At 43.0% G+C, this 26,093-nt stretch overlaps 2 protein-coding genes across 3 annotated transcripts; both read right to left on the bottom strand.

Moving 5' to 3' along the window:
• Window positions 1-254: 254 nt before the first annotated feature.
• On the bottom strand, window positions 255-7,759 carry ndor1 (NADPH dependent diflavin oxidoreductase 1). Of its 2 annotated transcripts, none has more exons than XM_035913093.2 (15): window positions 7,650-7,759; window positions 6,482-6,621; window positions 6,213-6,290; window positions 5,531-5,628; window positions 5,338-5,436; window positions 5,159-5,260; window positions 4,879-5,082; window positions 3,553-3,680; window positions 3,129-3,340; window positions 2,864-2,971; window positions 2,663-2,777; window positions 2,188-2,334; window positions 1,975-2,093; window positions 1,749-1,843; window positions 255-1,552 (listed from the first exon to the last, which is right to left on the bottom strand). In XM_035913093.2, exons 2-15 carry the CDS (start codon window positions 6,614-6,616, stop codon window positions 1,408-1,410), a joined length of 1,785 nt encoding a protein of 594 aa, XP_035768986.2. In that variant the 5' UTR covers window positions 6,617-6,621; window positions 7,650-7,759; the 3' UTR covers window positions 255-1,407. The 2 variants fall into 2 exon arrangements, with proteins under 2 accessions (XP_035768986.2, XP_006782189.2); XM_006782126.3 differs by having other exon boundaries at window positions 6,482-6,618.
• Window positions 7,760-8,879: 1,120 nt separating this feature from the next.
• lrsam1 (leucine rich repeat and sterile alpha motif containing 1) lies at window positions 8,880-25,490 on the bottom strand. The gene is made up of 25 exons (XM_006782127.3): window positions 25,162-25,490; window positions 20,982-21,160; window positions 20,845-20,901; window positions 20,114-20,158; window positions 19,809-19,886; window positions 19,497-19,565; window positions 19,328-19,412; window positions 19,126-19,247; window positions 18,948-19,038; window positions 16,980-17,089; window positions 16,830-16,859; window positions 15,961-16,083; window positions 15,678-15,817; window positions 15,540-15,584; window positions 14,930-15,000; window positions 14,549-14,648; window positions 14,371-14,458; window positions 14,202-14,276; window positions 13,802-13,882; window positions 12,755-12,850; window positions 11,757-11,855; window positions 11,546-11,677; window positions 10,853-10,919; window positions 10,497-10,711; window positions 8,880-9,682 (listed from the first exon to the last, which is right to left on the bottom strand). The coding sequence occupies exons 2-25, from the start codon at window positions 21,051-21,053 to the stop codon at window positions 9,560-9,562; spliced, it is 2,214 nt and encodes a 737-aa protein (XP_006782190.2). The 5' UTR covers window positions 21,054-21,160; window positions 25,162-25,490; the 3' UTR covers window positions 8,880-9,559.
• Window positions 25,491-26,093: the final 603 nt, after the last annotated feature.

The raw sequence follows: 26,093 nt of genomic DNA, 5'->3' as shown, positions 1-26,093 counted from the left end.
AACCCACCGTCAGCCAGCTGTGGGGGCTACATCGTAGACTTGTCTTTGCTTGGCACGTCGGCATAGTAACAGCGAATAACCCCTGAGCTTAAAAATTTAGGTTGAGCTAGCCGCTCGTTGCTTTGGCTGATTACTCACAATGATCAACGTCTGCTGTTTTCATAACATTGAGTGGTCAGCAGCAGTGCTGTGGCGTTTGCATGATTTGATTGGCTCATTCCTGTAATGATCAGTAGCTTAGTCACTGGAGTGTTCATAGTTGGCTAATTTCAGATGTAGCCTGATGGTGGATGTATCTTGTATGAATTATTAATTTTCAGGAAGAAACCAGAAACAAAAACACTCTGGAGGAGTTTTCAGATCCAGACAGTTTATTGTGACATATTTTACTGAATGCTTATAGCTTCATTTAAGAGTTTAGGACCTCACTGACGTACTTTAAGGCAACACTGTTTACTTGGTTTCACTTTCTGGTCAACACACTTAATAAAGCTCAAGAAAGGCAATAAATACTTCAGATTACCATTATAACTCCTGTTCAGGAGGAATGAACATACCCTTTATCTGCAGTGCATACAGTCCTTCTCAAAGGGTTTATCTGACTAAAAGTTCACACCAAATGATTTCATACAGGTTAGATGCAATCAGGCAAACTGATGTGATGACATATTGTGATCACCACCTGCTGAGATTCTCCTGATGTCACAGACGATCAGAAATGGAGGCAGGAAGGAGGAGAACAGCAACTTGTTCCTTAAACTGTTTCTGTAACTTGATTCCAGTTGTGAGATGCAATCCTCTCTGTCCCTGTTATTGGGTAATATTCAGTGATGCTGTACACCAGAGACTGTGTGGTGACTACAGTACTCTTCCACAGGAAAAAGCTAAAAACTATTGGGTATGTCGTTCACGGATCAGGGTTTAGATCTTCTACTGCTTGACTTTAAAATGAGATTTCATATGTTGGGGGATCAGTGAGGTTTTTCATCATGACCTCCAGAGACTTCTCATGAATGAAAGTGTAGGAAGCACCAGATTTGGTTTGTGTTTCCACAGCAGGCCAACGCAGTAGAAAGAATGAAGGAAACTGGTCCAATGATCTACCGCAGCACATCTCTGCAGCTGCGTCACAATAACAGTCGACTTAGAAGCTCGAAGCAAAGCAGCCTGTTCAGGTTTTTAAAGTAGTGTGTAGAAAATATGCAGATGAAGCTAAAGCCCAACCTTAAAAGCATCCAAACCCACAAACAGAGCCAAAGTGTGAACTTTCTGTGGGGTGAAATGATCTCGTTCTATGAAGAGAGCGTCAAACAGAGACTTTTGGTTATTCTTTCATTTGTTGGAATAAGTTGATTCTGACAGCTGGACGGATCCCAGTGTAGTCAAAAGGTTGTTGGGGCCGGGCGATCACGACCAGGTGTCGCTCTGAAACCGACCCGTCTTCTCCATGGTCGCCAGCATCTGCTCGGCTTCCTCAGCAGACACACCTCCCGCTTGCTGGAACGCCTCTTTGAGGGCGTCGCACACGCTGGCTGGCATCTGTTTAGAGTTGCTGCACGGAAACACAAAGAAGACCTGATGTTTAGTTAAAGAGGAATCAAAACTAGCTTCCAGATGTGATCCTTAGACAATAAAAGACCAGGGTTTTTTTTTTGCCCCAGAATTGTATTTAAACTCAGAGTCTGAGAATACAAGTTTCAGTGCAGTGGGGGAAGTTATCAGCGGCAGCTTCGAGGCCTCAGACTCACCCAGCGATGTAAAAACAAGCGTTTTTATTGGCGATCAGGTCCCACAGGAGCTCACCATTGTCCCTCACACGGTGCTGCACGTACACCTTTGCCTCCTGAACAAACACAATAATGCTTGAAGGTCAAAACCTACCGAACTCCTGAACACTGGAAGTTTGATCATCTCCCATTTGCTGTTGTTCATATTGGTAATTATTTACAGGGTTAACAGGAGCGTGTTTCTGACCTGGTCTCGAGAGAAGGCCGTGAAGAGGGTGAGGAATCCAGTCTCCATCATCTCCTCCCACTCTGTCCTGAAGTAGAAGTCTTTGGACTTGGAGCGGCAGCCGAAGAAGAGGATGTTAGCTGCCGTGCAGGGAGAGGATGAAGAGGCGTGTCGTCACGTGAGCTCTGAGAGACTGTGGAGCGATTGGGAAATGTAATCAATCAGATATCTCACCAGTTTTCCCCTCAGCGGTCCTCTCCTGTAACGCCGACCTGAAGGGGGCCACTCCCGTTCCAGGTCCCACCATGATCACTGGGGTCTCCTTCTCTGAGGGGAACTTCAGACTTCCCTTCTTCACCCACAAAGGCACATACACATCGCCTGGGACACCGATTAGGAAAACATTTTAATTCTTTAATTAGAATGACTTATTAATCTGATATTATTTAAAGTTCTTCAGGATTTCAGCTGAACTTTATTTAATGAAGCCTATCCTATAACACAAATAGTTTTAGGGTTACAGGCCTTTAAACTGCATGAGGTTTGTTCAAAATTAGAGCTTTGTATCCAAAATGAATTTTAAAAAGAGTCGTCATTTGATGCCAGTTCACTGCTAGAATTTGATTAATCAGCCCTACCCTAATCATCAGTGTATGTAGGTGGCTGCTAACAGTTACGGTGAGCATATGCTACAGATAAGGTGGAGTACCTTGTGCAGGATCCAGAGAGGCTAACCAGGAGGAGCAGAGGCCTTTTCGAGGTTTAAACAGTTTGGTTTTGTAGCAAACAACAGCAACTAGGACCTGAATCCTGTTTGGGTGAGCCTGCAGGCAGACCGCATCTTTACAGTGACGGCTATAACACTAAAAATTTAAATACTTTTTAAATCTAATAAAGAAGGATGATCTACCCGTAGAGAGGAGGCGATGGAGAAGGAGCGAGGCTGGATCTCAGGGAAAAGGTCCAGGAGATAGTCCACTTTGAGTTCTGCTGTGGTGTGAGGGAAATCTGCCAAGACCTGCAGCAACAAGGAGAGCAGATCGGAGGTAAAACGCAGATGAAGACAGGGTATTTATTACACAGGTCTGAATCCTGTTTGGGTGTAATAATTGCAAAATTGCAAAAAAAAGCAGAAAAAACTCAAAGTTTCTAAGCTCCGCCTCTTCGACCGTTACCTCCAGCGTGGTGCGTCGGGGTCGGTTGCAGTAGTTATGCAGCTCATCCTGGCCCGCCGCTGATCTGAACTCGGCCAGCTTCTCCCGCTCCAGCTCGTTGGTGGCGAAGGTGGACAGCAGCTCGAAGAAGGAGCGGCGAGGCACAGCGGCAATATCCAGGTAACTCTCCACCAGGTGGCGCACCGTGCAGGGCTGAGGAAGCCTGGCTGGGACTGAAAGATACACTCAGACTGATCAGTGATTGTCTTAAAACTATTTCCAACCTGCTTTTAAATGAACACAGTGAGGTCACTGTAGCTACCTCGATCTTTTATATACAGATTATAGATCTGACTAAGAGTCATTAAAACATTCAGAGGTCAGATTTATTCAAAGGAAAGGAAGTGCATTGATAGGAAGGGATATTTAAGAAACAGGGACCGACCTGCAGTGTTGTCTGTGGGGCTGAGAGTGAACCGGGTCTCTGGGTCCAACTTCAGCAGCTGGCAGAACTGCTGCACATCCTCAGGGGCGTTACACGGGCGCATCATCACCACGTCACCGGCAGCAAACCTGGAGGACAGCAACACAGCTGGAGATGGCGGCAGACCAACAAGGCTTACTGCTTTTACTTAAATACTGAAACTCAGGGTCGTATTCAGAGCAGATTCTGTTCCAAACAAGGCGTTTCAGGACAAAAAAAAAAACCATGCAGGTCTGAAAAGTAGGGATGAGTACCGGTATCCGGTGCCATCTGACATAAACGGTAGTAACCAGACCGGAAAGCAGCGCACATTTCGGTGCTTTATTTTCCTGAGATGTCATACACTTTAGATTCTAGCCAATCATTTTACGTTTCCGAGGATAGTAGGCGGGCCCAGGTACGTACGTTCTTTTAGAGCAGAGCTACAGATTAAAAATGCCCAAGGCGAAGCGGTCAAAAGTCTGGCTGTACTTCACAGCAAAATATGCAAACTCAGCAGCCTGCAACAAGTGCTTTAAGCTGATACTGTGATACTGTCAAAGGAGGTAACACCTCAAATCTGATGAAACACCTGGCGACACATAGCGTTTTTTTTTTTTTTAAAAGCCGAGAAATGCGCCGTGTTTGATAGCTTGCTGCGAGACCTCACACCGAGCACATCTACTGCGGGTGTGGTGCCTGTTATGGAGTTAGCAACATCCCCCAAAAACCCGAAGAGTCCTGGCCCCTAGCCCTGCCAGTGTAGCAGAAATGATGAGGATGATGATGGCAGCAGCAGCTGTTCTTCTCTGCGTGAGTAGCTTAATGTTGTTCGTGTGTAATTTACGTTGAGTAGGCTAACCACGTTATTAAATTAATGCATGTAAGGTGAACTAGCAAACACTGTTGTTGTTACATGCCGCTCTCTTCTTGTTTGATGGCAGATACTCCCTTCACCCTGGCCAAAAAGGCTAAAATGACCAAAGAAAAAGTGGAAAACAGTTAAACATGAGAGGTTTTTGGACAAAGTTTGTGTTTTTTCCATTGTTTAAGCACTGCTTCCAGCCAAGAGTGATACCATATATGCCCCATAGCTGCAGAAAAGTCTAACATTGTTATCTTTTTACAAAAAAACAGCTGAACATGAGAGGTTTTTGGACCAATTTTGTGTTCTTTAAGCACCGGTTTGAGCACCGTTTAAGCATCGGAACCATTTCAAAAGTACCGGTTTGGCACCAGTATCGGATAAAACCTAAACGATACCCATTCCTACTGAAAAGTAATCTTCAGGGGATCAAGGTTACGTACTCAATGTTGGACCCAGTGACGTCTAACTCAATGTGCCTGACGTCCTGGAAGTGCGATGGCTCCGTCACCCTCCTGTTGAACACCATTCTGGCAGGAAACGGGTGAGACTGGGAGGGGACAGTTTGATCCATGGGAATCCTCAGCTGGACCTCCTCCTTCTCTTTCATGTCGTCCAGAAAGTGGAACGTGTAGGTTGAAGGAAGTCTGTCGCAAAAAAGACAGAACAAACCTATAAATTAAACGTACGCTTTCTGAGAGAGGGACACGTGGAGATACTCACGGCTCGTCTTCCCTCAGCGGGATCATGCCGGACAGAGTCGGGTAAAGAGTCGACACTTTCCCCCAAAACGAAGCAAACCAGGGGTCGATCACAGCGTCCGCTCTGCGTCAAACACACTGTCAGCTCAGCACACGAGCAACAAACCCTCCGCCATCTTCATGTTTACACGTGTCTCTTACCCGAGGTCATGCTGGTCATCAGCCAGCCCCACGGGCAGCAGCACGCAGGCACCGAGCTGTAGGAGGCGCTTATGGAGCTTCTTGGCCACAAAGTTGAACCTGCGGTGCACACAACATGCACACGCTTTAACAAAAACCAAACAAGTCACTGTAGGCTAATGGTGAGAATAGCGAGCATAAATCCTGGACTGACTTTGGATACGAGGAGTCTCCCAGGCCCAGGATGACGCAGTCGAGCTGATTCAGAGAGCCGACAGGTAAAGACTTCTTAAAGAGGAACCGCCAGAAATTCTTAAAACAAAGAACACATGGACATCTCAGACACAGGTAAAGGTTTTCAAAATATAATTGGCTGTGCATGAAATCTTTTATCATTCTTCAGAAAAACCACAGAGGTTCTCACTGACCCTCAGAATTAGCTTCTTTGTTTAATATAACTTCACTACATTTAATGAAGCAATACAACACTTTACCTTCATATTGATAAGTCCAGGAGAAATCCACCTTATGTCCGACACTACTGACGCTACTGATAGTGTACAACAGTTTTAAAAAAGTTTTAATGTCTCTCTCAGCCGAGAATGTGTTTCATGTGTTTCACGTGAATCTGATCTGATTTTAATCTGAGGATTCAAATCCGATTCATTCTGAAGCTTTGACCATGACTGACTGACTCAAAAACCTTATGGACAGACCTCAAAGATCCCTACATTTAGCAGGACGAAGAGGGGAAACACTCTAAACTTTAAAAAGAAAAACTCTTGGTTAATTTCAAACTGGAAAGACTTGAAGTTAAAAGGTAATTGTGCTTAAAAATAATGATATTTCCTTTTTGGAAGGTCAGCTTTCACTCTTCCAGTTTTCATTTTTCTTACCTTCATGTTGTCGGGAGGGTCTCCCTGACCAGTAGTGGAGCAAACAAAGACAACCAGAGACTCGGCGATCAGGTCGGCCTGTTTGATGGGAGGAAAAAGGCACGCTGTGAGGTTGAGGAGGAGTACTCAGGAGCAGCTCTGGGACTAAAGTTGGGTATAAACATGTGAAACACCGACTGTGACCCCACAGTTATTCCACATTTATCGAGTCACAGCTCTGAAAACTTTAGCCACCCCTCCTTATTTTTGAAAAACTTTGTCTCACTCACCACATTGTAGTCGTCCAGTGGCATCACTCGGACCCGCAGCCGCCGTCTCTGTGCCTGCCGGGCGAGCCTCTGTGCCGTGTCCTGAGCTGTCCCGGTCTGACTCCCGTACAGAACGAGCAGAGCAGGATTCGACATGACTGCTGACAGAAACACGATAACAGAAACTCATTATGTTTTGGATACAAAAAAGCCTCAGAGACTAAATTAAACATGGAGCAAAGAGTTTGATTCTCTCTGATCCACTCAGCATGCAGTCCCACCACAGGAGTTAGGACACGTGTGGCTCATTCAGGCTAAGACCCTGGTAAACTCGCTCCTGGCTCGTGTGACACAGCCACTTATTTTCCTCTTAACTGGCCCCAGATGGAGACTCAGGTTCAGTTTTCCTTGGGTGACCCAGGCAGTGGCGAAGTTCCCAGATGTGACAGTGATAGAGTTTCACTGTCAAGGTTAATAACCCAGAGTTTATTGGACAGGAAACTGCATTTGTTCAGTTGCCTGCTGTGTACATGTAAACAGATGAAGTTCTGAATGAATGTTTTGGTGAAACAAAGATGATGCTCGACTCTGGCGCAGAATAAAGTTTTATCTATTCTATAATAGACACTAGACGAAAACAGTGCCCATAAAGAGAAGACTCGAAACAAATAAACGTAAAGCAGAGCTCTGCTGTTAGTTTTCAGTAAAAACAATCAATTAAACAATACAAACCACAACGTGACTTTAATTCTAATCATCTGACTTTCATCCTTATAAGCATGAGACTGTCTTTGCACATGTACACATGTCTGTGTGATAAATACATGCTGACTCGTCAAACAGGAAACGTTGGCTCTGAACACATCGATTAGCAATACTTTCATTTTTCACTCAGAAATATATGTTTCGCATTTCTTTATTTGGGTCACAACAAACCATTTTCCGTGACCAGCAGGTATCTCGGTTATTTTTACAGTAGATATAATGAAATGAATAAAATATAACTGGTAAACAGGTAAATTAGCAGGTGTTCACCTTCACTCAGGACTACATAACTGAGCTGCAAGCTAACGTGCTAGAATACTAGCTAACCGACTGATAAAAATCTGATCCGCTATTTGACTTATTTTTATTTTTTTCGTCTATAAATCACATTTATGACCACAAGCAACCAAACAAATCCACTCACCGTCGCTGTCTTCGTCGACAATTACCTAGAAACTTATACAAATGAACAAAATAAACTAAGAAGCCGGGGCACAACTGGTCATGATGACCATCAACGCCACACTTTACGGCAGGCACGCTGTAGCTTAGCTCACAGGCCAACGCTGCGTTCAGAGCCCCGGAGGAAAATCAGAAATAACAAAGTTTACGTAAAAATTCTTTCACAAGCAACTTCTGCTGTTTATTCTTTATTATTTCCTTTTTTTTTTACATTATACTTGATGAAGACATAATTTTCGTTTAAGTATTAATTAATAACAGCTACAAAGTGACTTATTTTTATTGATTTGTCTTAAATTTGAGCCTAATACATCTAAAAAAAAAACATTTTTTTAAATTTAATTTCCTGATTCATCCACTATGTAGCTTTATTATGTCTCATTTAAAAATTATATTAGCCTACAGTACTTAATGTTGTCTTATGTCAAATATCAAACAGTGACTGCTCTGTGTTTGTCTCCACCTCGTGGTCAAGTAAATTTCCTGCAAATCTCCTCACTCCTTCACCTTGAACCACAACAGATGAATGTTCTGGAGAAAGTCAGAGACTTTCTTTTTCTTTTTTTAAATTTTCTTTATAGATTATTAATCATTTGATACAGTCTCTGGTATTATGGTAAATGGACTGGTTAAAGCACTTCATATGCTGTCACAGGGACTGTCATCTATGGAATAAGAGCACTTTTGTGATTGATCTGATGGTCACTAAACCACTGAAGAAATACAAAATACTCTTTCATAGTCCGAGAAGCAGATTTTGTGCCAAGTTACAGGAAACAAGATTCACACTGAACAAACTGGGAGAACTTTATATTTTTAATTTCAGTGTCACTCTGTGGAAGAGCCTAGCACACTATGTCCAACATATTATAATCATTTCAGTCACTGAGTGAAAATCCAGAATATTTCAAGGCTGGGCTTAGATCCAGGTAACATCTCTGATCACACTGCTCCAGCCTTCCAACTTAATCAATAGCTCAATAAAATGGAATTTAGGACTCAGGATTTAATCAAATCCAAATGTTAAACCCTCAAATCGACGTTAAAGGTCACAGTAAAGGTAGAAAAAGCTCAGAAATGAGTGTGTAGTTGTTTTATAGCTCATGTTTATATACATACACTGTGTTGAGATATCTGCCTGTGTAGTTATAATCAATAAAAAAAAAAAAACACCCACTCTGACCACAGGAAATGACACGTATGGATTTTATATTCATACAGTCTGACGATATGATCACATTGACACTGAGGTGGAATCTCTGACACTGAACAAACTCATGTGGAGTTATTAAAGGAGAGACTTTACTGAAGCATGCGAGAGGTTAAGAGCACTTGGTAAAATACACCAGCATTAGTGATGCTACACACAGACAGGTGACATCTGTTACATGGTACAGGTGAAACAGATGGACGAAAGGAAAAGCAGCAGTAAGAGGCCGAATCAGAGATGGAAACGATGAGCAATGAGGACAGAAATCTTTAAGGATCACCAGATTATACTGAGTTATTTAAACGTTAAGCTTTGGTTACAACACTAGAATTTACAAAAAAAAACAGTCATAGAAAAAGGCACGCATCAGTCATGAAGGCAGTGAACAGTCAGTGAGTGGTGTCATCCACTCGGCTCTTTATATATTACATAAAATAAAAATTACACAACTTAAACAGAACAGACACAAATAAATCCACAAGAGACGACTGGAAACACATTAAAAAGATCTGAGAATGTCCTTCACAGAATACAGTTGGGTGATTACAGGAAAAGTGGCTCAGCGCTTTAAAAACCCACTATAAGCTTCTCGACACGACACAGCAGCAGCTTCATTGTCATGCATAAATAGCTGAAAGTGACGGTTGGTGAGGGAAGAGGGTCTAGTTGTGGTAGAGGCGTATGCGCTGGGATATGTTGGCCCGGCACAGAGGGCAGTTCTGCAGGGCGTCGCTACACACCTGACAGCAGCACACATGACCACATGGCAGGAAGATCACCTGAGACTGCAGAGACAGGAGAGACAGTGAGTAATCTGAACTTTGAAGCCATCGTTCAGGCTGTGCTGGTTCTCATCATCTTGAATGAGCCATCAGCACTTCCTGTTTCCTCTGTACCCATGCAGGTGGAGACTGTTATTACCAAAATACTTAACAGTGGAAAAAATTTAAAAACTAACGCCTCTCATGCCAAAAACTGCAGTTCCTCTAGTGGCCACACGAGGCTTCAAAAGCGTGTCAGTCCCATTGGATCTTAAGCACAGTTTGCATTAATAGGGGCGTGGCCTCATGACAGACAGGCGGATGGCCACACAGGCAGTTTAGCTGCTCGGCTTCACCTCAGCTAACTGGAGTCCCTGAACTGGACCTCAGGACCATGTTTGTGCTGTTTCAGTGCAGTTAGCCAATAATAGGGCTGCTGTAAGGATGCTGTACCAACAGACTGACCGAGAAGCCTGAGCTCCAGTTTTGGTGAATAAAACTTGTTAAGTTTTACTGCCATTTAAGATCAGAAATGAGGGAAAAATCAGAAAATCCAGGTTTCAGAGCACAATGGTTCAGAGTTCATCCTGATAACACCTCCTCCTCATTTCTAATACATTAATGCTCCCAGCAGCAACACTTGTAGTAAACCTCAGTAAATCATGTTAGTATAACTGAGATCATGCCTGTCAGTCAAACTTGTCACTTTGCCCCTTTATTAAAACCCCAAACAGTTTTTTATGCTAAAAACATGTTTTGTGCTCTCAAATCTGACATCTGATCTCAAATCTTATAATCTCATTGAGACTAAACTCATGACCATTTTAGCATTTCTTACCCCGGTCTCCATGCAGACCACACAGTCTGAGCTTCCCGGCCCTTCCACGGGGGTAGGTGCTGACGGGGTGACGGGGGTCCCCGGGGTCCCCGGGGTGAGTGGTGGGCTGGGCATTTGGATGTTTGAGGTGCTGGGAAAGAACGGAGGCGGGGAAGGAGATGGCGCAGAGGGGGTGACTTCCGCTTCCGCCTCCTGCTTGGTGACTTTACAAGGTCCTGCAGAAGAGGAAACGGATCACGTTACTTTCCACATGCTAAACATTGAAAATCTAACATCTCTGTCCCATTAAACAGTTGCAGTGTGTCAGTGTTACAATGTGACTAACGCTCAGCTGTGGTGTGATGTGTGGACTGTACCTTCAGGCTGGCGTTCCCGGGCCCAGTTCAGAAGAGCTTTCTGGATTCCTGCTTCATTGATGCCCAACTGAAAACAAAGAATTCCATAAAGCTGATGATTTCATAAACCTGGATGTGACATGGCACCATGGATCCAAAAAAAACAAAGCTTTAAAAGTTACACTGAGATTATCTTTAAATGCAACATGATCCAGTTGGAGTATAGAAACCTGCAGATGGCTATGTCAGCTACTCAGTGACGAAAGTAAATCAAGACACCATTCACCTTCAAAGTAGAGACCATCAAAACAGCACCTCCCTGTTTTTCTAATTTTACCCGATTTATGAAAATAAGAACACCAAATGTATAGTTTAGTCTGATCTGTCAAAAGTAAGAATCTGTCCAAAACACTGCTGGATCAAGAGCCAGGCTGAGCCCTGTCTCTGGTAACAATCTCATCTTTAATATTCAATAAGGCAGGAGTAGTAACTAAATAATGGAGTGAAATAAACAGATTTTCTGTTTCATTACGCTGGAGATTGATTATTTGATGTTGATGTTCATACACAGATGCTGGTGCAGAAACTAGACCTGGGCCAATCAAATGGCTTCCAGCTAATATGACAGATAATCAAGATAAACATTTTAAAAAATAAAACCAAAAAAAATAAAAAATCGAGCAGCCCAGACAGAAACTTGCGCTGCAGACGCACCTTCTTGAGGTCGGAGGAGCTCATGTGGTGAAGCGCCTCGGTCGTCACTCGATGATGAGCCAGGATGGGCAGGTAGTGCTGAGCGGACAGTTTGCACAGCAGGTTCACCAGCTCCTTCTCCACACCCGCTTCCTGCAAAGAGATTACAGCTTTAGGTGGGATGCCACACTCTGTTTCCAGATGTTGCAGATGTTCATCTGTGCTATGTAACCTGCATGCGGAGTGACAGCGGCTTAGCGTCCAGCAGCCTCTGGTACTGGATCATCCAGTAGTTCTGCTGGTTGGACTCAGACTTCAGCTCCATCTCAGCCTGAAAAACACAACATGGGTTTTTGTTTATCCTCAGAACAGGAAACACAAACTCTACAAACAGATATAAAGTTTATTTATAAAGTAGTTTTCATAGAAATCTGGTCACAAACAAAAGGAATAAAAACATTAAAATATAATAGAAAATTAAAATGCATTTAATTGCAATACAAAATGTAAAAGTTAAAACTGAATAAAATAAAAGAAACCAGAAATGTATTTGTGAAAGAAACAGGATTGTGAAACTGATTTTTTATGAGAGTTGAAGCTCAAAGAAGAATCAAATATAATGAAAAGATCACGAACGCTGGACTTGTGAGAAGGTAGAGTTTGACTGACATTTATATAGTTCAGGAGGACCAATAATCACACAATACCCAATCAAGATCATTGATGGAGAGACAGTCCGAGATAAACGGTTAACTGTTCATCTGCTAAGGCTTAAAAGACACACACAGCAGAATGTCATCAGTATAGAAATGATAAGATAAATGTCAGAAAATAACTGAATGACACCACATAAAGGAAGGGTGTAGAAAGCAAATTATATTGTATTCAGCACTGAGAGTTGTAGAACTTCTTCATCTTATACTGGGAAGACCTGCAGCCTTCATCCTCTCTCTGAAACAACCTGTTTGAGCTCCTCCCCCTTTAGGCCAACTTTCTTCTGACTGGTTGCCTCTCACAAACAGAGGGTACAAGTTGACTATGCTGAGACCATTCTGTTTCAGGTCACTATATGAAACGGAGTACTAAGAGTAGACCAAAGCCTTGCTGTATGGAGGCTGACCTCCTTATTTGAACCTTAATGTTTAATATGGACACCCACCACAGGAAGTGGAGAAACATGACAGGAAATTAGGAGAAGAAGAACAAAACCGCCACGAGATAATTCCTCACCAGAACCTGCAGCAGCTCCTGCTCTCGCTGGTCTCTCTGCTTCAGCAGCTGCTGCAACATGTCGCTGAGCGCCGTGCGCTGCTCCACCAGAACCTCCTGCACACAAACACACACAAGTGGAGTGACGTTACACACACATCATTATCAGCTGTGGGCAATCAATGTTGGTTAGTACTAAGATTTATTTATTCAACCTTACAAAAACACAACAGACTTCAAAAGTTAAATTTAAATATTACACAAAAAACAAAATTGGATATCAAATTCAAAAGGCCATGCAGGACTCGAGTGCAATGTTATAATAAAATACCATAGAAAAAATGCAGTGTGACTCCATCGTTAAAAATAAGTTAAGTAAATAAAAAATAACTAATATGAATGAGTTAATATGAATCTTTTCCTCCGCACCAAAGCAGACAGTAGTACAACCAACAGCAGTCGCATAAGCAGCACACACGTGACTATACACAGCAAAAATACACAACATGAAACAGTTTCATCAGTTTACTTTTGTCAGCATAAATCACACAGGTTGTGCTGTACTGTATTAAAAGCTGTCTGTTGCTGACAGAGAGGTGGTCCTGAGGAGGTGCAGAGCAGTTCATCATCACGTCATCAGCATAAAATCCAAGTTTGCGCTTGTCTTATATGACTGAAATTATTTACATATAAAATAAATAGCAGTGGTCCCAGAACTGAACCTTGGGGAACACCTTTTCAGTCTTGCATTTGTTTGTTTTTTGATAACCCTGCATTGACAATTCTTTGCATTTTTATTGAGCTCGATCAGTTAATAGGACTGCCCAATGTTGTCTGCCGTTTCGCTTTTAAGGTTTCTTCCTGAAACCTCACTGGTAGCCAGTTAAAACCTTAACAGTTTGTTTACTGTAGTTACAGTTACCTAGTAGTTACCTCTGTCACTCGTTTAAAGTCGCACATTTAAAGCTGCTGATCGTTTTCTTGAAATGTTGAACTGCTGCCATGAAGCGATGACATGGAAGTGAAAATAAACATGGGAGGGCAAACAAAGAAGGCGGTGACACCCACCTGCAGGTTCTCAGCATCCAGATTGCGTCTTTTAATCTCCAGTTTAGTCAGCTGCATTAACTCACCCTCTATGAGATGGATCTGAGGGACAGTGGAGAAGCAGACATGAGGCAAGCAAGGAGAGGGGCCATGCTGCCGAGGCTATAATAATCTATGAGAAGCAACTTAAACTGGACATCTTCATTACTGTTAGGATGAGTAAGATGAATCTGATTATGAGCAGATTGTGGGAAAAAGTAAAATGACGTTAATGCCTGGTGTCTTTTCATTTTCAGCAATTTTTTTTCCTTAGACCTGAATTAACTGAGTTTTTTTTGGACCTCTGGCAGAAACGAGCTGTAAAAACAAAACAAAGCAAAATAAAAAAACAAATAAAAAATAATGATGCATCGTCACCGACCTGGTTACGGATGTACCCATGAACGGCGTCTTTTTGGAGTTGCAGCGCCTGGAATGCTGCCTTCTGCATCTCCTCCTGCAAAGACAACCATTCAAAGCAGGTCACCGAGGTGGGTTACCGAGTCCAGCAGCTTTAAACAGAGTGGGGGTTTGATTTCTACTCATCCTACCTCCTGTAAGATCTGGGCGATAGCTTTGGACTTGTCCAGAACTTGGAGGCACAGCATCTTGTCAAACTTCCTGTCTAAATTCTCTAAACTGTTACATAAGGAGAAGAGATTACAACATCTTTCCAAAAGCTGTCACAGGTCTCCCTGTTTATGGTTTGTGTATATGTGTGTTTCTGACCTCCTGCAGGCCTCAGTGACCAGGCTCTGTCTGCGGTAGTCACTGGCCTCCTGGAGGAGGCTCATGGAGCAGCTGTCAGACAGCATCTTCTGCATGGCCGCTAAAAACAGAGAGCAAGGAGAGGGGAAAGAAAACACCACGTGAGGAGCATGCTAGCTACGTTTTTGTCTTTTCCAGCTCTATGTTTTCATTCTTAGAGTAGCTTTGCATGATTCACACTTCAAAATAATCCTTCTTTATCTCACACTTTAAGTATTAACTTTCCATGTCTGAGATTACCATATTAGGGAGATCCCCTGTCTATGACATCATAAAGAGCCAGAGTAGAAAAAATTGAGTAAAATTATGTGTTTTAATGCCTGAATAAGACAAGCTCTATACCTGCCACCTCCTTCTTCCTCAGTGAGTTAGCTTCTTCCTGCGTGATGGTGGTCAGATGTTCCATACGGATCCTGAGGGGAAAACATTTTCTTTCAGCATTTCACTGCAGACTTACAGGAACTTTCTATAACTTCCTGTGTTTAAAATGGCTAAGTCCTAAACAGGATGTGAAGAAACAATCACTGTGACTTTATCGACAAAACATCTTTGTAATGTGTTGACAAGATATCAACTGAAGTCCAACTAGGACCACGCTGTACCCTCATGAAATATCTCACACAACTACCAGCACCTCCATCACAATACAGCATCGCCACTGGCTTTGATGGAGTCAGATTCCAGACAGGAGCAACGCAGCAACTCACGATCTATATTCCATTAAGATCAGAATATGAAAATCAAGCCCTCCAAACTGGTTTGTAAAGTGTTCTTTTGTCCTGCTGTTATTTTTTTTTTTACCCTCCCTTCCCTGAAAGCACTTTATGCATCTCCTTCACAAAGTGCTCCAGAAATAGACAGCTAAGTGGGAAACAATTGGATGAGTGCTGCTGTGTTGTAGAGTCTTATTTCTCTTCTCTGTGTGTTATGGATCATTGGTCAGAACACTCACCGATCCTCCTCCATGGATTGGAGGAACTCTGCACTCTTTTTCTGCCTGCAAGGATGCAAATGAACACACTGCAGTTAGCACAGACTCATCAGTGGAGACGCCATATTTAAAGTATCCGCATAAACCCCTCCTTCAGACCTGTTGTTGTCCATCAGCAGGCTGCTGATGCGACTGCTGATGTTGTCTTCAGCTTGTCGGACTTTCTCCAGCACCAGTTGCCTCTCAGCCTCCTGAGCTCTCTGCTGCTTGCTGACGCCCTGCTCCACCCGCTCCTGCTCCTAAAAGGCACACACAGCATATAAAACAGGCAATTTTAGGAATTACACACAGAATCATCATCATCAGAGATGATTCAGTGTTAACAGAAAGAAGGAGCTGACAATTAAACCTCTCAAGAAGACTTCTGGGCGGTTGTTATTACCTGTCGGACTGAGTTGAGGATGTTCTCCTTGTTGGAGTTTTTCATCATTACAAGCTGGGTATGCTCCCTTTGCTTCTCCTCCAGGTGCTTCTCGAAGGCCAACTTCTCCTGCTGCTTCTGCTCCTGCAGGACATACAAACCAGTCAGAAAACTTTCAAACTTCAGCTGCTCAAACACGGGTTTCACTTTATTCAGCTCATGTAAAAATAATGCCACACCTCTGAACAGAAAGCCTTATCTGCAGATTCTCAGCCCTCTAAATAACAACTACTGCTACAGTCTGCAGCCATTTTCCACAATAATAATCTAAAAAAAAACTTCTGAGGGGACAGAACAAGAAATTGTAATAAGAATAAATAAAATAATAATATTTAATTTCACTTAATCAATTAAAACACAAAAAAGCAGCAAAGTTTTACAAGGAACTACAAAACTTATCAGTCTAGAAATGGAAAATAAACTGGGACCTAAAATCGAACCTTGTGGTGCACCACAGTAACGCTTCAGTTGAGAAGTTGGTGGTCAAAAAAGTTATTTTCAGAAGACAGCAGGAAATCAGATACGTGAACTGTCCTTTATGGCACCCCGTGTTTGAAACTGACTGAAAAAAATTACATCAAAACTGTGCTCTCTGCTAGAAGAAGGGCGCTTTTGTTCTCTTTGTGTAATGTACTCAAAAGTTTGGGGATAAAAGCTAGTAGTTGTGTTGAAAGATGTGCTAGAACTTTGTTCTTCACCCTGGTGTTGCAGAAAAACAACACAGGAAATATTAAAGAAACTTGTATGCCTGAAAAAAGTAGAAAAGGTACTAGATAAAACTAAGAAATTAAAAGATGTTGAAGAAAAAGGAGGAATGTCTTGTCACCAACCTTTCTCTTCTCGTAGTCACTAAATTTGTTCTGCAACAGAAAAAGAGGAAACACTGAAAGACACTTGTAGTATCTCACACAGAAATCTATAAACGTATCAAAGAAACTGGTGTTCGTGTCCTCTACACACTCCACAAGAGAAAGCTATACCTGCCAGGCCTCATCCAACCCATCCAGGCAGTCGGAGCTCTGCTTGCCGTTGTCGCTCTCCAGCACCGGCAGGAGGTACTGAGAGGGTGGGCAGTACTCCTCTCCCAGCTCTGGAAACCAAACCAACCAACCAGTCAATTCACCTTCATGCTGCCCAAACCACAACAATCATACACCACATTTTTAGTTTACACCGTGATGTGACACAGAGAAGCCTAGATATTAAAACTTCTAACTTGTGCCAAAACAACAGTTCTGGTCTCTATAGATGGGTTCCACCTTAATAACCGCTGTTCATTAACCAGGAGGGCATATGCAGGTCTTTTGAGTTCATGATCCTCCTGATGCTACAGTCAGCAAAATGTACAATGCTGTTAAAGTGGTGGAGCTGCAGGCTGGACCAGGAATTCTCACGGCCTGATTACAACATGAGGTAATGCCAAGTGTCCAAATCCAGGATGAAAGTCGCTGCCTCAGCAGAAGTAACCGCACACGTACAAGAGAGGGAGAAGTGAAACAGTAAAAATATACATGCATACGTTCTGATTTCAGATTCAGTGTCTGTGTTCGTGTCAAATCTGTGAATTTTACTAAACTCTTTGTAGAATTTATTGCCGTTTGTTTAGAGTAACTGTGTTGTGGAAGACCTGAAGCTTTTTTTTTTTTTTTTTGCCTTTTTCAGCTTTATTGACAGGAAAGCGGAAGGAGAAAGAGAGGGGATGACATGCGGCTAAGAGCCACAGGTCGGTTTCGAACCTGGGCCGGCCACTCTCAGCCATATCGCTCGTATGGCATGTGATCGCCCGCTCAACGCACTGAGCTAAACCAGCGTCCCGGACCTTAAGCTCATCTGATGTTTTTCTACAACATTTCTTTTATATGCAATATATTGTAAGTATCTGAAATCTTTAAACTAATTATTCATGTTGCATTCACGTACAACACCATCAGTTCAAAGACAAAGTCATAGCTTTGTCTCTTTTTCTGTGACAGGAAGTTAAAAACATGCAGACCGGGCACCCAAAGCCAACAGATATGATCGAGGTGTAAACCACATTCACACAGACGTGCTGACGCTAACTAGCGAAGGAAGAAGTCTGCTGCTGCCAGAGCTGCTAACGTTAGCCACACTCAGCTCATATCACGTTTACATGAAGGGACGTGCTGTTACACCAAAGGCTGCACAGTTCCTGCACTATTTAAAAATATCAAAGTTTTTCCTTCTAAGACCTTTTTAAAGACCTAATAAATAAGAACTAACACAGAATTGTGTGGAAATTTTTTTTGTATTTTTAACCCCTTTTTTAAAGGTTTTTTTTTAACCAGTTTTTTTCTTTATACTGGAAATTAGAAACAAACTCCCTGCTATCTTTCCTTTTTTCTGTGCACTTCTGCATTTTGAACCGAACAACAAATCAGCATCATCATCTGCTTACCTCATTACCACGGGAAAACACAGAAAGACCAACATTTTCATTTCTTGTTTCCTCAAATTTAAAACTTCAAGATTAATGTGTAAAAACAGATTTATTTATTCATCATTATTTATTTTCTATGAATTCTGAACAGACTGTGCCTTTTTTATTATTGTTGTTTAGTTTTGATGCAAATAGATAAATACTCACTTGAAGCATGTTTAGAAAAGATTAAACTTCTGATAAAAACTTCACTGTTGTTACAAGAAACCATCAATCAATTACAATTTAGTCTGCGTCATCGCCACAGGCTCATTATTTCCAACACAGCAAAGAAGCATCAGCATCTGCACCCTATGTGGTAAATCTAAGGAGCTACTGAATCTCAGTGAGCCAGTAGGAAAGGCAGCAATCAACAGAATTCTCACCTACAGTTTGAGGAAATAAGACATTTAAGATTATTTTCTTGACTGTGATCGCAGACAGGAACCCGTTTACGATTTACTGCCGTTAATCAACAAATAAATGAGTCACCACGAGCGGCAAATCCTACCCGTGCACAGGAAACGTTGGATGCTCTCTGTTCCCTCTGTGCACACAGACGAAGGTGGGAAGGACATCATGGCAGCATCAAGGCTAAAACTCTGTCACAGAAACACACACACACACACTTATAAAACACCAGGTTTTTTTTCAGCCTTCCTGTAGGTCTGAATCAGTGGACACCTCACCTCTAAGGTGCGGATGTAGGCCAGCGCTTTGGGAAGCGTCACAATGTTGTTGTCACTCACATCGAGTGTCCGCAGGCTGCTCAGAGAACCAACAGAGGACGGCAGCTCAGTGAGGCAGTTTCCTGTTAGAGAAAAAGAAAATACACAACTAGCTTCTTGTGACTCATCTCGCTTCAGAGCAAGCAAGCAGGAAGCATCGTACCCTTTAAATTAAGAGTCTGCAGGAGGCGCAGGTTCCCGATGGAATCTGGCAGGGCCTTCAAACGGTTCTTCTCCACATTCAGGATCTGACAGAAGAAGAAAGACCGCAGGTGGATGCTGACGACATTTATTCACACTTACTTCCCGTATAACTGGAGAGCAGGCTTTACCTGCAGCGCCGTCAGTTTCCCGATGTCCTCTGGCAGAGAGGTGAGCTTGTTCTCATGCAGGTCTAAAACCTTCGGAGGGTCACAGGAGGGTTTTCTCAGAAAATAAATCCAGCACTAACATCTGCATGTTAACTCTAACAAACTCTAAGGTAACACTGAGAGTTCAAAACGATGATGAGCTATGAGCCTCAAGCTGAGCTACACATTCGAAATGCAGTACGTTTACAAAAAAAAAAAAAAAAAAAAAAACACGAGAGAAACACCATCACCTATGAAGAGGATATGATGATGTCACAGGGTCCCAGGGCTTACCTTTAATGTAATGAGGGTGCTGATGTCAATTCCTTTGGGCACCAGATGCCGCAGCTCGTTGTTGTGGAGGATAAGTACCTGAATGAAAGAAACAGAGGTAACATTTTCATTGCTTTATCTGCTGTTAGTCTGTGAGGGTAGGCCAGTCAGAAGAGAGATAGCTAAAAAGAGGAGGAGCTAAAGCACTAGTTGAAGCTCTGAGTTCTGGAGTCTGAGGAATATTGTGAGTGTGAGATTTTTTGCAGAAACTCTTCACTGAGTAAATAAATATCAAACCACTTAAAAGCTCTGCGACTCCGTCTCACCTTCTTATGAAGCACTTTGCTGATGGAAAAGGCACTTGAGGGGACCTGTGATGTAACACACAAAAACATTAGCTGTAGCCAGCACAATTTAATCACATCTTAGTCAATCTCAGGAGAAAAATGGGATAAAAGACTCAAAGAAAAGAATGAAAGAAAAATGCTGTTCTGTTGATGGTGGCACAGCTGGAAGTAATCCCTCAGCAAAAATACCAATAATAAAACACAGTTTAGCTCCAATTTGGCTTTTTATTTAATAGAAATTGAAAACTGCTAACTAATCGATTCACATTGTGACTCATTAGTGCTCCCACTAATGACTCCCTGCTCTCTTCCGTTTCTCTTCTGTTTGCAGAGTTTTTCCTTTGTTTAGGATAGATTAGGACTTTTTTGTCATAACACATGTATAAATATATAAAATATATATGCAGGGCAACGAAATACAGTTTGCTTCTAATCAGAAGTGCAAGAGCAGTAAGTGCAATAAGAGCAGATTATATACAGATAAGGGTAGTATAAAAGGTGGGAATATTGATGAACAGATTATCCACAAATAGGTTAAGTAAACAGATGTTTATATAGCTATACAGAGAGAAAAAATACTAGTAGTTTATAAGTATTAGTAGTTTGCTAACATAACAGAAAAAGAGAAATAAAGGCTACTGTTACTCATCAGGTTAATGTGTAAACCACAACACGATGGCTGTCAGGGATCAGTGCAGCTTTCCTCTCACCTCTGAGAGCCCGCAGGCTGAGATGTCCAGGATGTCATCAGCACCAGCTTCCTTAGACTGAGGAGGATAAATAAGAGTAAGCGGGTGGATTTGTGATAGATACGTTAACACTAGCACCAGCAGCTTCTTCTTCTTACCCGGCACAGCTGATACTCGAGTCTCTTCTGGCAGTCCTCGCTGGGCTTCCTCTTCCTGAAGAATAGAGGCATCCTGACCCCGGGTGTTTTCCTTCCTGTTCCCTCCCCCTGCACTCAAACAAGAGTTACACGGAGGTCCGACGGACAGGTTGGAAAACCCTAACCACACCACCTGCACTCTAGGAGAAGCAGAGACATGAAAGACTAATCATATAAATATGAATTTAACTTGTATCACAGAAACACAATAAGCTGTAGTATGATTACTGAATGATTTAAAGGGAACGATTCAGCTCGTTTACAGCACTACATTTTTATCCCGGGACTAAACTATTTATGGTTTAGTTTAGGAGGAATATGAAGCCTTTCAGCTCACTGTCTGTCTGAGACAAGCTGTTTTACCCCTAAAGCCTTCACAAAGCTCTGTGTAGGTGTTAAAGGTGTTTCTGGAACTATGGATTACACTCCTCCTCATCCCACCAGTGTTCAGAGGTGAACAATCGCAGATTTCCAATGCAGATGTATTCACACAAGTAACATTATTAATATGTCTATTACAATGCTCAGAGAAATTAGGAGAACACTTAAATCACCCATCCATCAATCTTCATCCGCTTTATCCGAGGCCGGGTCGCGGGGGCAGCAGCCTAAGCAGAGAGGCCCAGACCTCCCTCTCGCCAGCCACCTCCTCCAGCTTATCCGGGGGGACACCAAGGCGTTCCCAGGCCAGCCGAGAGATATAATCTCACCAGCGTGTCATGGGTCTGCCCCGGGGCCTCCTCCCGGTGGGACATGCCCGGAACACCTCACCCAGGAGGCGCCCAGGGGGCATCCTTGTCAGATGCCTGAACCACCTCAGCCGGCTCCTTTCGATGTGGAGCAGCAGCGGCTCTACTCTGAGCCCCTCCCGGATGGCCGAACTTCTCACCCTCTCTCTAAGGGAGAGTCCAGCCACCCTTCGGAGGAAGCTCATTTCTGCCACTTGTATCCGCGATCTCGTTCTTTCGGTCACTACCCACAGCTCGTGGCCATAGGTGAGGGTAGGGACGTAGATCGACCGGTAAATTGAGAGCTTCGCTTTTACACTCAGCTCCCTCTTCACCACGACAGACCGGTGCAGTGTCCACATCACTGCAGCCGCAGCCCCAATCCGTCTGTCGATCTCCGGCTCCCTTCTCCCATCACTCGCGAACAAGACCCCGAGATACTTGAACTCCTCCACTTGGGGCAGGAACTCATCCCCGACCCGGAGTGGGCACTCCACCCTTTTCCGGCTGAGAACCATGGCCTCAGATTTGGAGGTGCTGATCCTCATTCCCGCTGCTTCACACTCGGCTGCGAACCGTTCCAGTGTGAGCTGGAGGCCCTCACCTGATGAAGCCAACAGAACCACATCATCCGCAAAGATCAGAGATGAGATCCTGAGGCCACCAAAGCGAAAGCCCTCCGCCACTTGGCTGCGCCTAGAAATCCTGTCCATAAAAATTATGAACAGAACCGGTGACAAAGGACAGCCCTGGCAAAGCCCATCACCCACCGGGAACGAGTCCGACTTATTGCCGGCAATGCGAACCAAGCTCTTGGAATGGTTGTATAGGGATCGAATGGCCCGTAGCAATGGGCCAGACACCCCATACTCCCGCAGCACCTCCCACGGGACACCCTGAGGGACACGGTCGAATGCCTTCTCCAAGTCCACAAAACACATGTAGACTGGTTGGGCAAACTCCCATGCACCCTCAAGTATCCTCGAGAGGATAAAGAGCTGGTCCAGTGTTCCGCGACCAGGACGAAAACCGCATCGTTCCTCCTGTATCCGAGGTTCGACGAGCGGACGAACTCTTCTTTCCAGCACCCTGGCATAGACTTTCCCAGGGAGGCTGAGGAGTGTGATCCCCGTGTAGTTAAATCACCCATCAGATCTTAATAAATGAAATTCTAAAGCTGGATCGATCTGCTCCCAGACCTGCATCAGGGCCCCGTGAGCTCCTGGTCACACACCGACCACAACATCCCAGACATTTTCAGCTGGATTCAGGTCTGGTGAATGTGAGGCTCAGTCAGTGGCATCGATGTCTTTGTCATCCAAGAATGTCCTACATAATCTGACTACATGAAGTGAGACATTGTCCTGCACCAGCAGGAACCCAGGGCACTCTGCACCAGCATAAGGTCTGCCAGAGGATCTGAGGATTTCTTCCTGGTACCTGACGACAGTCAGACTACCACTGGCTGTTACATGTTCTGTGTGACCCTTCAAGCATCACTGACCCACTGCCAAACTACTCATGCTGGATGATATTTCAGGCAGTATATCCCTTGCTACCCAATCTCCACTCTTTCACATTGCTCATATGTACTCAGTGTGAACCTGTGAAGGGGCACCCACGGTGGACATGCTAGTTCTCATGTTTTCTGGCGAGGTCCCACTAAAGCACATCAGGCCCAAACAATTCAGCTGAAAACATGCGTGATGTTTGAGGTCAGAAAGACCAAGACAAATAGCTAGAAGACAGTAAAAGAGGTTTGTTTCTGTATATAAGATCAACGCTTTATGTTAGAAATATAATAAGTAAACTACACCTGCCACCACCACAGCAGCTGACTGCATGAAATTAAAATAAAGACCCTCTGTGGATAACCAGAAGTAAATAATTCAATTAATAAATTAAATTCATAAGTCATTAAATGTAGCTGTTTAAAAAATACAAACATGGGTAAATAAATTAATTAAATTAAATAAAATTAATAAATTAATAAAAATGTGGCCTCAAACACAGTTAAGTGCACTAGAAAAATGAGAAATAAATACAAATCTTCCTATTTGCCACATTTCCTTCATAAGACTTTACCAAAACAAATAAAGACAAAACAGTAAAGACTGTAACTGTGTGTGGTGACTCCAACTGTAAAAATGTTTTACCTGTACTTTACATTTTCTCACCTGCACTTTTTAGGCCAGTTAACTGGGTCTCTCATTCTTTATTCATCCATCAGAACATCTGCAAGTTTTGTCTCTTCAGCGCTGCTTTCATTTCTCAGCCCTGGGGTTTGATGCTTGATCTAGTAGCCACAAACAACCAGGTTTGGTCTTAAGTGGGCCAGACCGCTAAAGCTAATGCCTCATAACCTATTTAAAATAAGAAAGTTCACCTGCAAACTGCTTGTCTTTTTTTTGTGTAAAGCTGATGATAAACAGCTTGAGATGTCTATGAAAAGTAAAATGCCTCAGTGTTTCCACATTCAGACAGTTCAATGTGAATGTGAATGCAGCTGCAGTAAACAGCACGGCCCCTTGGGCTTACACTTTCAAAATAAATCCATAAAATTAACGACAAACAGAGAAACATCTGGTATTTAACATAACACATTCTGGCACTTAATGGTTTACTTGTGTTGGAAAAATGGGGCGTTGCCTGTTATTTAATGGGACATTTACACCTAAAAAAAACCCCACCTAACTTTTTGGGTTTTTAAAAATATTTTACTTTCTCACTTTTATATAATATGCCTCTCCATGGATGATGTCTTTGTCAATAAAAAGGTTGCAAAAGTCATGATTCAGACATCTATTTTTAAGGATGAAATACAGTTAAATTCCAAAATTCATGTCCCTCTCCTTTGGAATTTCCACATTGTGCAAAGCCATCCAGCGGGGAAATCCATCCAACCATCTTGGTACTGCATCCTGGTCATCGTGCAGCTGCCAGGGGCCACTAGTAACAGGATTTTAACACTAATGGTTCATATAAGTCTTCACTTTAGGTTGACTAACCTCCAGATCTGAGAATTGTTTTAAACCACAAGATGTTACAGATGTTTCACAATGACATATGTGATCTGTATGACCACAGTCACGGGGAGCTTGGTGTATGGATTTTCCCACAGCTGAAGGCCCTTGTGGGTGTGGCTTTGGGGAGGGGAACGGAGGATTACCGTAAACTGACATGACATTAATCAGTAGAATTAGAAAAAGATAATAAACCTCAGTGGACTTTGAACCTGATGAAAACCACCTTTAACCCACCTGTGCTCACCTTTTGACAGCCGACACGTTCAGCTACACTACACTGTGCTGACGGATAAGCTAACATGCTAAATGACAACATTAAACTGTAGCCTGTTGGAGTGTGTCAACAGCAGGAAGTGGAGTCAGAGTAATGTCAGGTTTCAAACTCACCGTTTGATTATTATAGTCTCTCCTATTCTTCGCTGTTCTCAGGATAAAAATGTTTAAAGGAAGCTCCGATGTTCGCTAACATGTGAAGTAGCCGGTCCAGTTAGTCGATTTTAACTATTTAAATCTGAACTCCTCCCCACTTTACCCTCGTAGCTCATAAAAAGGAAGCCATACGGTAAATATTTCCACTCAGATCGAATGAGGCTGACTGCTGCTAACCTACACGAGCTGATTAATGCAATCAAAACAAACAGTTAACTGCATTTTTCTTCTTCTCCGCCCCGTTACCGGCTCCAGCGTGATAGCAGGAGCTTGTCGCCCCCTACAGTTCAGACTGCGCATGTGCACATACGTCATACCACGTCGCACTGCCGCTGATATTTCAGTGGTATATACTTCTTGTTTTTGCTTTGCTCCCATCTTACTTACTTAATTATAATAACTGAAAAAGTGTTTGATTATGTAGATTTTTAGTCATCCAGTTTAGGGCGGTCTTATGAGTCCTATGAGTTACATACCTGGGACCCTCCACCTTTTGTCTTAAAAATGAAGACTCCTCTTGGAGGAGAGGTGAAATATTTTTACTAACTTAAACAAGCCCAAGTCCTTTCCTATTTAAAGCTCCCACGAAAAAAGTAGTCTGCGCCGAAGATTCAGGCTAAATTTTGCAAAAGGGCATTCAGATCTAAAAACGTTTTTAAACAGCCCGAAGGCTGAAAATGCTGCGTCTGAATATTTGTTACCTCTGTTTTTTGGCCCGATGATTTAGAAAACACGCTCCTTTAAGGTAGTGCAGCTTCTTTGCACTTACCCCGCACGTGAGCACTTTGTCCAGCAGGGGTCGCGCTAGGCACGTTTATGCCACACCGAACGAAGCCCGGCTGTTTGCATGTGGCAGTAATTATAACCTCAGAGGTGTGCTCTTAAAGCAT

The sequence above is a fragment of the Neolamprologus brichardi genome, chromosome 7, assembly GCF_056152115.1.
Source record: "Neolamprologus brichardi isolate AB-2024 chromosome 7, ASM5615211v1, whole genome shotgun sequence".
Lineage (NCBI taxonomy): Eukaryota > Metazoa > Chordata > Actinopteri > Cichliformes > Cichlidae > Neolamprologus > Neolamprologus brichardi.
The sequence above is the reverse complement of the archived record's forward strand: the minus strand, read 5'-3'. Positions and strand labels throughout refer to the sequence as shown.

Bases quoted from the DNA above. Each gene is read 5' to 3' on its own strand.
- ndor1 (XM_035913093.2), bottom strand. From the start codon at position 6,616: ATGTCGAATCCTGCTCTGCTCGTTCTGTACGGGAGTCAGACCGGGACA. The intron at 5,437-5,530 runs GTCAGTCCAGGA...TGTGCACCGCAG, and splicing joins GGAGACTCCTCGTATCCAAA to GTTCAACTTTGTGGCCAAGA. The intron at 2,778-2,863 runs GTAGATCATCCT...GTCTGCCTGCAG, and splicing joins CCATCGCCTCCTCTCTACGG to GCTCACCCAAACAGGATTCA.
- lrsam1 (XM_006782127.3), bottom strand. From the start codon at position 21,053: ATGCCTCTATTCTTCAGGAAGAGGAAGCCCAGCGAGGACTGCCAGAAG. The intron at 15,585-15,677 runs GTCTGAAGGAGG...GCATCCTTGCAG, and splicing joins CTGCTGATGGACAACAACAG to GCAGAAAAAGAGTGCAGAGT. The intron at 13,883-14,201 runs GTCGGTGACGAT...ACTGTCCCTCAG, and splicing joins ATGGGTACATCCGTAACCAG to ATCCATCTCATAGAGGGTGA.